General features: G+C 37.7%; 1 protein-coding gene across 3 annotated transcripts in view; it reads left to right on the top strand.

Annotated features, from left to right (window-relative positions):
• Window positions 1–4975, top strand: part of LOC139218495 (myocyte-specific enhancer factor 2C-like) — a 31010-nt gene extending 26035 nt beyond the window's left edge. For all 3 annotated transcript variants that reach the window (XM_070850072.1, XM_070850069.1, XM_070850071.1), the window contains one exon: window positions 174–4975. In XM_070850072.1, coding sequence (XP_070706173.1) covers window positions 174–519 — 346 coding nt within the window. In that variant the 3' untranslated portion in view covers window positions 520–4975. The remainder of the gene's footprint in view (window positions 1–173) is intronic.
• Window positions 4976–14478: the final 9503 nt, after the last annotated feature.

Raw genomic sequence — 14478 nt, 5'->3', positions numbered from 1 at the left:
TGTGGTTAAACCAAAAGGATCTTCCAGGTCTCTCTCTGTAGGGATCCTTTCCATAATGCTGTCACACACTTAGAATAAAAAGTACAAAACTTTAAACTTTAAAAAACTGTTGTTGTTATTTTCCTACTTTTCTCAGTGCACTTTTTTTTAATTCCCTTCACTTCGTCTTCCAGGAACTTGTGTCAGAACTCAAACCTGAACCTCGCCTCCGCCCACCAGCACCTCCACATCAAGTCCGAGCCGGCCTCGCCTCCTAGAGACCGGAGCATCGGCATGGCTGGACTCCTGGGGGGAGGAGGAGGAGGAGGAGGAGGAGGAGGGACCACGGCTGGATACTCCACCACGCTCGGCCGCGGCTCCCCCGGCGACAGCGCGTCCAGCTGCGGGAGCTCGTACGAGGGCAGCGAGGACCGCGAGGATCACCACGACAACTTCCTCCTGCGACCTCTGTCCAGCCAGGAGGAGCGCCAGAGCCCGTCAGTCAAACGGATGAGGCTATCAGAGGGGTGGGCGACATGATGGGAGGCGGCCTGCAGCCAGAAGGGAGGGGGTGTTAGTAAAGTTACCGTATAGTGTTATTATTATTATTATTATTATTATTATTATTATCATATTCTTCTTGTACTGAGTGGGTGTGCTTTATGTGTAATGGTAACATGTACGTGAGGGGGGGCAGAGTCAGATGGTCTGTTTCATATGAACACAGTGATGTTCTGCTGTATCTACAACATGTACTGTAGCTCGTGTGCACCAGAGGAACGACTCCTGGGAGACCACGACACACATTCATCAAACTGCTAACAACCACGACTAACGAGGAACTCCAGTATTTTTAACCTACCTGTTCATATCCTGGGGTCTAAATGACTGGCAGGTAGTAAAAGTGTTATTCTCAGTGTGTGACAGCATCATGGAAAGGATCCCTACAGAGAGAGACCTGGAAGATCCTTTTGGTTTAACCACAAACAGCACACACACCAGACTACATTCACTAAAACAGGGATTTTAGAGCTGCTGCTCCATCTGTTCTGGTTTGAGTTCAGATCCAAACTAAACCTTTAAAACACCAAATGTCTGTACAAATACGGCCCGAGGTTAAAAATACCGGAGTTCACTGAAAATTCAAAATATAAAACGTTCATCAACCGACATAAATTTGCTTTACGTACATAATCTAACTTCAGTAACTCACGTACGTAACATACTACTAAACCATCAACTGTTCCTAAACCCTGCCAAGTAGTTTTGGTAACTACATAAAGTCAAATAACCAAACTGCACTTTGTTAGTTAGTTTTCACATAACATATTTATTTTAACCCAAACATCGTCTTTTCCTAAACAACATTAGGAAAAGTAATAATGTTTGATGCCTAAACCTAACCAAACTGTGACCACATCACAGTGACCTTCACACACGGCAGAAACATAACTTAACCTTTTTTCTTTAACCTAAACGTAACCAAACTGCGACCTTTCACCCAGGAGGCCGCTGTTCATGTCCCCTGTGACGCCAAAAGGCAACATTGACTAATTCTAACTTACTTAAATTTCATCACGTACGTAAAATAAGTCCACTTCACGTACATAAAGTAGTTATTTTAACCCAAACAGTCATCAGTTTTGGTGCCTAAACGTAACCAAACTGCGACCATTTCATGACATATTTTAACACGACATAATGTAACTTCACTTATTTAAACCCAAACTGATCCGTTTTGGTGCCTAAACCAAACCAAACTGCAGCTGTTTCACATCATTAACTTATTTTCTGGCTGTTCCCCGTCCGTCCTGCAGAGGGCGCTAAAAACACACACACACACACACACACACACACACACACACACATCATACTCTGTGAGGACGTGGTGTTTTTAGCAGTTTGATAAGTCGCCGTCTTCCAGGACGTCACCTGAGATTGTTGCTCACTGAAGCAGCTGGAGAGTCTGTCGGTGTACATGTTGGCTCGTTGTGTGTGTGTGTGTGTGTGTGTGTGTGTGTGTGTGTGTGTTCGGGGTGGGTTTTCGGGGTAAATAACACATATGTTACATGCGCATCCGTGTACGTGCGCATGTATGCACACTAACCGAAGAAGTGAAGAAGTCTGGTACTCTGAACGGTGAAGCTACTGGCGAGTTTGATAACACGCATGAGCAGGCGAGCCGAGGCGAACGGCGCCGCTCAGTCCACGCCGTGTTGCAGGTTCAACATATTTCCGCACATTTAAAAAAACAACAAAAAAAAAAAAACGTAAAGCACATTTAGATATGGGTGTATGGAAGGCAAAGGGTGGCAAAGAGGAAGTAGAGGAAGAAGGACGGTGGGAGAGAAAATGGCGACTGTGGAAGTTTCGGCGAGAGGAAGGTTTTTTGCAACAGGTTGCAGAGAAAAGAGGCTTTGGACAAATTTCACTTGACGTGAAGCCGCTTGTCAGAAGTAGTGAGTAATTTTCAGAGCTGTTTTAGCAAAAATGTGATTTTCAGTGAATGCAATCCAGATACACGAAAACTACGGAGGCAAAGAGAGGCCGAGAGGGTTAACCACCGCTGAGTAAATTTATTTAAAGTGGTTTTATTCGCACCGTTATAGCTGCAAGGACACGGACACAAATACTCCAACTTGAATTAAATATAAAGCTGAGCTGAAGGAAGTTTAAACAAAAAAATGTCTTCAGAAAACTCAAGTCGACATAAAAAGGAGTAAATAAATTATAAATAATGAGGGAAAAACTACAAAGCAAAGAAAAAGAAATGAATGTAAATACATTTATTTGTGTAGCACCTTCCAAAAACAGGGGAATTCAGGGTAGCAAGAAAATAAATATTAATCAATATAAAAAGACGCATTTAGATTAAAGATGTTAAAGTGTGAGATAACAGTAAGCTAAAACGGGAAGCTTTAAGGGAAGTTGTTTTTTAATTATATACATGCAATTTTTAATGCTACACGACAAATTTAAATTAAAAAATTTAAATATTTTATTATAAATACAAATACTTTTTTAACTGTTCAACTATTTATTTCTAGTTCTGCAATTTAAAAAAAAAAAAATTTTGAACGTTTTTTGTTAGTTTTTTTATTATTGTTTTGTTAAAGATTCACAGATTCAGATTATTGAACATTTAATTTGAATATTTGTGCTTCTTCAGGTTTTTAGAATTATTTGAAAAAAATAATAAAATAAGTAAAAATAAATAAATCTTGAAATGACCTTCTGTAACTTTTCAACCCACATAAAAATGTCATTTAAATTACAATAATCCAGCATAATGGTGTTTAAACATCCAGCAGTGGTCACATTTCTTATTATCTTGGCCTCTCTTTGCTTCCGTACTATAAAACAAGCTGCAATATTTTCCTATAAAACAGAAAAGCTTCTGTGTTTTTTTTGTTTTTCGTATATAAACGACGGAGAGGAGTCGCGACCAGACTGGAGCTCTCGGTAAAGTAAAATAAGCCATATCCACCGCGACCGCGATGCTTTGCTGCACAGACTTTATAGTGTTATGTTGTTTTCTTTGAATTCTTTATTATATCAAATTGATATTCTTGGAGATTTGTTAAAAAAGCCGAGAGGTGCAGGACGTTTTCTATTAAATATTCAGGGAGATTTGAGGTCAGCTGTGATAAATTCACCTTTTGGCGCTCGGCTGGTGTCAGACTCGGCGTTTTATTGCCGCGCACGGAGGACGACATGCACCGCTTTTAGTTTACCGCGCATAGGTGGTTATTAAAACACACGGTAAAAACACGGGATGTGCACCGGGGGGGGAAGTCCTCCGATCACTTCAGGAGAGAAAAACAAGCTTAATGTGAAATCTAAACCTGGAAACACCAACTAAAGCTGTCAGATACATGTAGAGCAGAAAAAAGCTAAATATTTCCAGGTTACTGATTAATTGATTGATCGGTTAGAAGAGAAAAAAGTTTCTGTGTGATGACAAATTGTCCAAAACCCAAAAATATTCAATTTAACAAGATGCAAAATGTTAGCAGTGAAATATTTGGATTATTTTGGAAAAGTTCCTCAGAGTCGTACTGAAGTTTATGGCCGGACGTCTTTCACCCCCCACGCCCGCCCGCCGCGCCGTGCGTCAGTGACTTTCAGAATAATTTGTGCCTTGTACCTCATCCGGGTCTGACACCCCGCCAGAATAAGAGTCTGCGCTGAGCAGAGCTGCGGCTGACTGACGGCACCGTTTTTTATTTGAAGGAGGCGGAGCGGTGGCCGAGGGTTGTTCACATTTGAATATTTTTGGTTTAAAAACTGTATATTTGGAGCTCACGCCCTCGGCCGCAGTCCTCTGTCCCGTAAACGCCCCTTTTTTCTTGCTGTAAATCAGCAACTAAATTGTGTAATAACCCCGTGTGTAGCTGCTCAGTAGAAACTAACGGCTGTTTAGTGGGAATAAAAAGGGCAGAGCCCGCCTGTGTTTTCTCCTGCACTCTTTTTCTTTGATGATGGCCGTGTTGTCTCCGGGTTGGTCGGCTTCCAGCTCAGATCCGCCGCCCCCCCCCACGCCGACGCTGGAGGCGGGAGGTGCTGGTGGAGTGTGAACTAACCAAAGTGTGGAAAAAAAAAAAAAAACAGTTTATTTGTGTTTTTCTTTGGTTTGATTCTTTACTCAGTAACTGCCTGGACTTTGTCAAATCTGTCACTTGTACCTGAAACGACCCGATGAAATGATTTGGCGACTTCACTGAATGTCCTCTGTGCTGTAAATGCATTTCCCCCCCCCCCCCCCCTTTACTCTTTACATGCACTGATGCTTCTAATAACCACAAGGAAAATATTCTATAAGAGATTGTTAGCGGCATAAGCTGGCCTTTGTCGCCACTTGGAGACAATGTTTCTCAGAAGAAGATTAAAGTGCACCTCTGTGGAGATCATGTACAGCAAGTCCCTCCCTCAGAAACGTGGTAGTATTTGTATTTTGCAGAAAAAATATACAAAAATATACAGGCTCTGTTACAGACGTGTCCGTGTGCTTTGTCGTCTTTGACTCCTCAGCGTTGTGTTGTGTTTTCTTAAAGGATGAACACGCAGGTTTTGCAGGGAAACGACGAGAGGAAACGTCGAAGTCAAACACGCCGAGACGTCCGTGTGGATTTTTAGCAGGTTTTTTCTGAGTCTCCTTTTCTTCATCTTTCATCTACATCACTTTCTTTTTATTTTAAATGTAATGCAATTTTTTTTTACTGATTTTAAAGAAAACCAGCAAAAAACGTTTCCGTTCACTAAACTTTGTCCCATTTTTACAAACTTTTCCACTTTTTTTCTTTTTTTTTTTAATTTTTAGTGTTTGCACTCTGGATTTTTAATGTGCAAACTGAAAATGTGCATAAAAACAAGCAGATTTCACTCAGTTGAACTTCAAACGTCTCTGTGAAGTCATGCTGCTCAAAAAAATCATCATTTTGAAGAGGAAAACACTTCTGTTCAGTCACTGAGCAGGTTTTAACTTTTCAAAAGTAGATTTTTACTTAATATAAACACTAAAAATTAACCTTATTCATGTAGCACCTTTCAAGACACAGTTACAAAGTGCTTTACAGTAAAAAGCATGAAGCCAAATACACACAATGTAAAACACAAAGGGAGCAAATATATATATTAACAGAGTGCAAAATGAGCTACAGCATCCTTTTTATTGAACCAGAAACAGTGTTAGAGTTAGAGAGCTCTCTTCAAAGCCACCAGACTTCATTGATAAAAGTAGTGATTTTACACGTGCGTTCCTGGTCCACCACCGCTTTGATCTGTTAGTTAGTTTGTGTTATTGTGTGACTTTGGTGTTTTAAAGGGTTAGTTTGGCTCCAGCAAAATATTTTTGTCCCACACTCTAACACAAACAAACTAGCGGATCGAGGCAGCAGCAGACCAGCAGCTCCTGTGTTCTGTTCTCTAAAATCCCTGTTTTAGTGAATGTAGTCTGGTGTGTGTGCTGTTTGTGGTTAAACCAAAAGGATCTTCCAGGTCTCTCTCTGTAGGGATCCTTTCCATGATGCTGTCACACACTTAGAATAACACTCTGAGCCTGTCAGTGGATCAAACAAGCTCTTTTAGTGGACCTACTGTGATCAGGTGCAGTTGTCCCAAAGGATTATGCTGATCTGCTGGACCAATTCCAACACTTTTACTATCTCCCAGTCATTTAGACACCATGATATGAACAAACACGGCCCACATTTGTCAGAGAAATTATGTTTTTTGTGATTTTCTACTTGATTCAGAAACACGCTGGGAATGTTCCTGAACTTGTGAAAAGGTGCTTAAATGGTAAACAGCAGCCTGGAAACATTTGGACAACCAATAAAATATCTAATAAAAACTGACAGAAATGATAATATAACATGATTTTTCAGAGATCACGTCAGCATTCATCTGTGTAGTAGCTGCATGTTTAGCTGAGAACTGTTAGTACCAAACTCCATTCACTTTTTCACTGATTATGGCTTCTGTTGCAGCCACAGACTCTAACAGCCAGGTGGCGCCACAGACTCTGTATCACGTCTCAGTCAAACAGGCTGCAGAGCATCACATGATCTGTTTCTAAAACACACCAGGTATCATCATCCCCTGCCAGTTATTCTCCTGTTTAACTGATAATTTGGGCGTAAAGAAAGTTAAAAAAAATAGCCAGATTTTTAAAAAAAAATCCAAGATGGCGTCTTCAGATGCAATACAAAAGATACAAAATACAAAGATTCATTTAATTTGTCTTCAGTCAAAGAAAAAGCAGCAAATCGTCACACTGGAGCAGCAGAAATACAAAATATTTGGCATTTCTGCCTGAAACACCATTGTCAAAAATGATCAAGTCAAATACTCAATAAAAAATAATCAATAATATGATCATTTAACATGTATGAATATTTTGTTATTGAAACAGTTGTGTTCTAACTCCCAAACATGAATATTATTATATTAATAGACAATTTAATCTTGAACTAATTAGCAGGTTTAAGAAAATGTATTTTATTCATATTTGACTAATGAATCCACTGTTATAAGAATCAATCAGTCAAAACTTTATTTATACAGCGTCTTTTGTGCAAAATTGTATTACAAGGTGCTTTACTACAATTTAAATATACCAATGAAGATAAAGATCAAGTAAATAATGGAAAGAGTCAATAAATTTAAAACACAATTTCCGAATGTCTTTTGCAGTTTTCAAAATATTAAATCAGTTCATACCGAGCAGCACAACACTTCATTTGCTGACACATTTATTTACTGTTGACACACGAGTTTTGGACAAATTAACTACTAACACCAGAATATAATTTCACCCCGTCATTCTCTCTTCAAACACACCAGACTCCATTCACAAAAACAGTAATTTAACGTTATAGAACACAGGAGTTGCTGGTCTACCGTTGGCTGCATCAGTTAGTTTTTTAGTGTCATTGTCTGTTGTACAAATATTATATTTTATCCAAACTAAGTCTTTGAAACACCAGAGTTGCACAATAACATAAATAAAGTAACCAATCAGGGCAGAGGTAGAGCAGCAACTACTGTGCTCTGCAAAGTAAAATCACTGTTTTTCTCAATGGAGTCTGGTGGGAGCCATTGCAGCCTGTTTTACGGCTTGTGGCTGCGGCGATCTACTGGATTGACGCTGGTCTATCGCTGCCTCTGCCGGTTAGTTAGTTTGTGTTGTTGTGTGACTTTAAAGAATCAGTCTGGAGCCCTTTTAAACACCACATCACACATAGCTGCAGGTCTCGGTCACATGCTGTGTTCACACAACGAGCGACAAAATGTGAACAAACAAGTTTGGTTTTCAAACTGAGCTACAAACACCCGACATGTTGATCTGACCTGGACTGTTTTGTTAAGCGTTAACTAATCATACATTTATGTTTCACCATTACCGTTAGCTACCTCCCCGTGCTATCTAGTCGTTTTATTTACTAGTGCTAAAATAAGTACTAACATTCAGGATTAGGATTTTAAATCACAATAGCAAATTGTGTTAGTGAGTTATTCAGCTAGCTAAAGTTAGCTTCTATGCATTGCTACTAAATCATGTTTACTAGCTATTCAAGTTTAACGTTTTATTTACTGGCGCTAACGTAAAAAATGCAACTTTAAAATCACAGTGCCAAGCAGTGGTTGTGTGTTATTCAGCTAGCTCATATTGTGCTAGCTAACGTTAGCTGCATTGCTACTAAATCATGTTTATTAGCTATTAGAGATAAATAAAAATAAGTAGCTACACAAGACGGATTCTTGAAGTTTGGTCTTTATATAAAGCGTCTTGATTGATTGATTGATTGATTGATTGATTGATTGATTGACAAGCCGATGACAATAACCACGTCAGCGAGCACTTGAGCGACACTTTAGCAGCTACTCGACGTCAGCGTAGCTTAGCAACACGTAGCCGCTTTGTAGCTTTGTCGCTAACAGTGTGAACGCAGTATTGGTAAAACATATTTATACAAAGATTCAAAAATAAAAGTGCTCGTTTTGCAGAATAAGAAGTTTTTATTTCTCATGCATGAATGTGTTCGTCACTTCAATGCAGCTGTGGGTTGTTGTTGTTGTTTTTAATGGTTGTTTAAGAGGAACAAGGTTTTAAAGTACAACCCTCTCATAAATCCTGTCTCACAGCTTCGGTATGAATGCAGACAGCTTGTGTTTATTTTTGGCAGTCTGGGCAGCGTCCATACTTTGTTGGCTGGCCGTCTGCAGATGCACCGGATGCCAAAATAAAGGCCGAAGGTATCAGCAGTTTTGAAGCCGTCGCCGCGGCGTGCAGACGGCCGGAGTGAAACGGAGTAACCAAAGACCTGTGTTTGTGCAGGCTTAGGTTTCGCTCATGCAAAGTTGTGTTGAGGTTAGAATAAAGATGTTTTTCGGTGTGGAAACAGCTGATGTGCTCACAGTGCGGGCCACCAAACCTGAGCTGTGTTTAGAAGTTGTCAAGGACACCCTGAGAACTGGCCCCGGGCCCAGATGCCTGTGAAGTACCTTAGTGTGTGTGTGTGTGTGCACATGGCTGTCTGATGCATATGCAACTTGAACAAATGTGCAAACGTTTGAAGAAAGCTAACACAAGACTTCAGTAAACATGACGTAGCCTATGTATTTATGTGTGTGTGTGTGTGTGTGTGTGTGTACATGCAGTGGAGGAAGTACTCAGCTTTTATTTGACTAGAACAAGTAAAAGTACAAGAAAATACTTAAAGATACTAAAATAATGTGGTCATCACTTTAAAGGAGCACTCCATATTTTTAAACCTATATACATATTTTGGTGTCTGAGTGACTGGTAGGTAGCAAAAGTGTTGGAACTGGTCCAGTAGATCACCTCAGCCAGCAGCCACCAAACGGGCTGCAATGGCTGCAACGTGATCCTTTGGGACAACTGCACCTGATCACAGTAGGTCCACTAAAAGAGCTTGTTTGATCCACTGACAGGCTCAGAGTGTTATTCTAAGTGTGTGACAGCATCATGGAAAGGATCCCTACAGAGAGAGACCTGGAAGATCCTTTTGGTTTAACCACAAACAGCCGTTATATCGCTCTCTGCGCACACACACCAGACTGCATTCACAAAAAGAGGAATTTAACCTTGCAGAACATGGAAGTTACTGGTTTATCGCTGCCTCCATCACTTGGTTTGTTTGTGTTACTGTTTGTTATACAAATATTAAGTTAAATCCCAACTAACTCTTACATCACCAAAGTCACACAATAACATAAACAAAGTAATCAATCAAGGCGTCAGTAGAGCAGCAACTTCTACTGTGTTCTGTGGTAAAATTACTGTTTTTCACAATGCAGTCTGGTGGCAGCCATTACCGCCTGTTTTATGGCTTGTAGCTGAGCTGATCCACTGGACCAATTCCAAAACCTTTTGTACCTACCTGTCATTTAGACACCAACATATGTACAGCGACTCCCATGTTCGGTGAGCTAAAATGACTGTATTTGTGAATGGAGTCTGGTTGCTTTAAAGAGCAACGGCTGTGTGTGGTTAAACAAAAAGGATCTCACAGGTCGTTCTCTGAAGGGATCCTTTGGAAAACAAATGCGGAAAACGGAAAAGGTACAGGTACATTAGAAGTGTACCTGAGTAAAGTGTTGTTTTGAACACCTCCCACACTGATGTCCTCTCTCATACCAGTATTCAGTGATTCCAGACAGAAAACCGACGCCACTCTCAGTCAGCAGAATGAAAACAAAGCTTTATCTTTCATGGCAGCATGAGCAGGTCTGTTAAAAACGTGATGTCTGTCTGCCTGCCTGTCTGTCTGCCTGCCTGTCTGTCTGTCTGTCTGTCTGCCTGCCTGTCTGTTGGCGCACGTACACTCTTCAGCCTTCATCCAGTTCAAACCAGTTCCTGTTTATCAGGCGGACAGACGCAGCCTGTATAGCAGAAGCCAAAACATTATTCATGTGACCTCTCATCACTTGTGTGCACGGGAGCTTTTGTTCGCTCTGTCTGTGTCTGTCTGTGTCTGTCTGTGTCTGTCTGTGTCTGTCTGTGTGTGTGTGTGTGTGTGTGTGTGTGTGTGTGTCTGTCTGTCTGTCTGTGTGTGTGTGTGTGTGTGTGTGTGTGTGTGTGTGTCTGTCTGTCTGTCTGTGTGTGTGTGTGTGTGTGTGTGTGTCTTGGTATGTGAGCGTGTCGAGTAACTACAAGTCAAGGTAAAACTCTGAGCTTGCAGAGACAAATGTAAACACGCTGTATTTTCATGTTAGACGGAGCGCTGAGTTTTTTCTGAGTGTCTCTGAGGGCTGTTCATAAAACTACTAATACTGCAACTAATACTGATACTACTAATACTGCAACTAATACTAATACTACTACTAGTACTGCAACTAATAGTACTACTAAAACTACTACTGATACTACTAATACTAATACTGATACTACTAATACTACTACTACTAATACTGCAACTAATAGTACTACTAAAACTACTACTGATACTACTAATACTGCAACTACTACTACTACTACTAATACTGCAACTAATAGTACTACTAAAACTACTACTGATACTACTAATACTGCAACTAATACTACTAATAAAACAACTACTAAAACTACTAATACTGCAACTAATACTACTACTAATACTAATACTGCAACTAATACTACTAATAAAACAACTACTAAAACTACTAATACTGCAACTAATACTACTACTAAAACTACTACTGATACTACTAATACTGAAACTAATACTACTACTAAAACTACTACTGATACTACTAATACTGCAACTAATACTACTAATAAAACAGCTACTAAAACTACTAATACTGCAAGTAATACTACTACTGCAACGAATACTGCATCTAATACTACTACTACTACTACTAATACTGCCACTAAAACTACTAATACTAATATTACTAATACTATTGCTACTACTACTACTGCTGCAACTAATACTAATACTAAAAATACAAATTTACAAGAAAAGAGTTTATGAGAAAAAACTCAAATTTACATGAAAAAACTCAAATTTACAAGAAAAAAAAGCCAAAAATGTGAGATTGTTTTACATATATATCTCAAAATATTTCTCAGAGAATTCTCTTGCAATTTATGACTTTATAATCTGAGAATTTATTTTGTGCAATTAGGTACTAATTTCAAAAATGCTCTATTTCTTTTTCTGTGACACTTTTTGTCCTGTTTGTACTGTTTAACCTTTCATTCATTAATGTGCATAAGTGAGTGTGTCAGCACATGTTTGTCTGCTAACATGCTATTTCCTCTCTATAAACCAAACAGTAGGTAAAAAAGTAGCGCTACTCAAAAATTCTATGTTTTTTCCCAGCATGCCGTTCTTCAGTGGAGAATTAGGTCGTCGGCTCACACGATTGTTGTCCTTCACCTGGTTTGCTTTACATGCAGCGGTGTGACGGCAGAGATCTGTCCGGCAGGCTGATGATGATGCGGAGGATGAAGGAGCAGCTGCTGCAGTAAATCACAGGGAGTGTGACGTTGCCATGGATTCAGTGAGTTAAGCTGTGAATTAACAACTTGATCCTTGTTCACATTTTGACAAAGTGGCATGAAAAGTGAGCCGAATTAGCCGTTAACAGCTCCTGTTTGCAGCGTCGGCGTAGATGTGCAGACATTTATCACTGGACAACTTTTATACGGAAAAAAACAGGTTGATTCTTAGGCAAGTTCTGCATTTTTAAGCATTTTTTTAACTCTAGGATTTCCTTACTGGTTTATGGACATTTATTTTAGGTGGAGAATGGAAATAATTGTGTTGCCACTTCAATTTCAAAATGTGAAATTTGTCCATTCAGGGCTACTGTACTGTACAAAGATAGCGGACTCCATGAAAGATGATCCGCTGCCGACCTACAAACTCCAAATTTGAAAATTATCTTAAAAATTTACGAGAAAAAAAACTGATTCTCTGAAATTTAAAAATTTAATTTGAGAAACTCACAAATTTACTAAAAAACTCATATTTTAGATGAAAGTAGTAAATTTACGTCAGAAACATCCTAAATTAGCAAGAAAACAACTCAAAAATGTGAGAACTTTTTTTCACAAATTTGTTTTTTCGCAGTGTATAGGCTTACAAAATATTCAAAAATGTGAAAAATTATTTTTTCAAATTTGTTGAAAAAAATGGATTCTCTGAGATTTTAGTTGTAAATTTATGAGAAACTCAAGTTTACGAGGAAAAAACTCAAATATAACAGTAAAGTTGTGAAAAACAAAACTCACAAAATTACTAGATTACTAAAAAGTTGGGAAAAAAAGCTCATATTTTAGATGAAAGTAGTAAATTTATGTCAGAAACATCCTAAATTAGCAAGAAAACAACTCAAAAATGTGAGAACTTTTTTTCACAAATTTGTGTTTTCGCAGTGTATAGGCTTACAAAATATTCAAAAATGTGAAAAATTATTTTTTCAAATTTGTTGAAAAAACAGATTCTCTGAGATTTAAGTTGTAAATTTATGAGAAACTCAAGTTAATGAGGAAAAAACTCAAATATAACAGTAAAGTTGTGAGAAACAAAACTCAAATTTACTAGAAAACATCCTAAGTTGGGGGAAAAACTCAGACTTTAGGTAAAAGTAGTAAATTTACATCCTAAACATCCTAAATTAGCAAGAAAACAACTCAAAAATGTGAGAACTTTTTTTTCGCAAATTTGTGTTTTTCGCAGTGTATAGGCTTACAAAATATTCAAAAATGTGAAAAATTATTTTTTCAAATTTGTTGAAAAAAACGGATTCTCTGAGATTTTAGTTGTAAATTTATGAGAAACTCAAGTTTACGAGGAAAAAACTCAAATATAACAGTAAAGTTGTGAAAAACAACACACACATTTACTAGAAAACTAAAAAAGTTGGGGAAAAAAGCTCAGATTTTAGATGAAAGTAGTAAATTTACGTCCTAAACATCCTAAATTAGCAAGAAAACAACTCAAAAATGTGAGAACTTTTTTTCACAAATTTGTGTTTTTCGCAGTGTATAGGCTTACAAAATATTCAAAAATGTGAAAAATTATTTTTTCAAATTTGTTGAAAAAACACTCTGAGATTTAAGTTGTACATTTATGAGAAACTCACAAGTTTATGAGGAAAAAACTCAAATATAACAGTAAAGTTGTGAGAAACAAAACTCACAAATTTACTAGAAAACTAAAAAAGTTGGGGAAAAAAGCTCAGATTTTAGATGAAAGTAGTAAATTTACGTCCTAAACATCCTAAATTAGCAAGAAAACAACTCAAAAATGTGAGAACTTTTTTTCACAAATTTGTGTTTTTTCGCAGTGTATAGGCTTACAAAATATTCAAAAATGTGAAAAAATTTTTTTCAAATTTGTTGAAAAAACGGATTCTCTGAGATTTCAGTTGTAAATTTATGAGAAACTCACAAGTTTATGAGGAAAAAACTCAAATATAACAGTAAAGTTGTGAGAAACAAAACTCACAAATTTACTAGAAAACTAAAAAAGTTGGGAAAAAAAGCTCATATTTTAGATGAAAGTAGTAAATTTACGTCAGAAACATCCTAAATTAGCAAGAAAACAACTCAAAAATGTGAGAACTTTTTTTCGCAAATTTGTGTTTTTCGCAGTGTATAGGCTTACAAAATATTCAAAAATGTGAAAAATTATTTTTTCAAATTTGTTGAAAAAAACTAATTCTCTGAGATTTTAGTTGTAAATTTATGAGAAACTCAAGTTTACGAGGAAAAAACTCAAATATAACAGTAAAGTTGTGAAAAACAAAACTCACAAATTTACTAGAAAACTAAAAAAGTTGGGGGAAAAAGCTCAGATTTTAGATGAAAGTAGTAAATTTACGTCCTAAACATCCTAAATTAGCAAGAAAACAACTCAAAAATGTGAGAACTTTTTTTCACAAATTTGTGTTTTTTCGCAGTGTATAGGCTTACAAAATATTCAAAAATGTGAAAAATTATTTTTTCAAATTTGTTGAAAAAACACTCTGAGACTTAAGTTG

This window comes from Pempheris klunzingeri, chromosome 19 (genome assembly GCF_042242105.1).
Source record: "Pempheris klunzingeri isolate RE-2024b chromosome 19, fPemKlu1.hap1, whole genome shotgun sequence".
Lineage (NCBI taxonomy): Eukaryota > Metazoa > Chordata > Actinopteri > Acropomatiformes > Pempheridae > Pempheris > Pempheris klunzingeri.
Note: the sequence above shows the minus strand (reverse complement) of the source record. Positions and strands in the feature narration are given on the sequence as shown.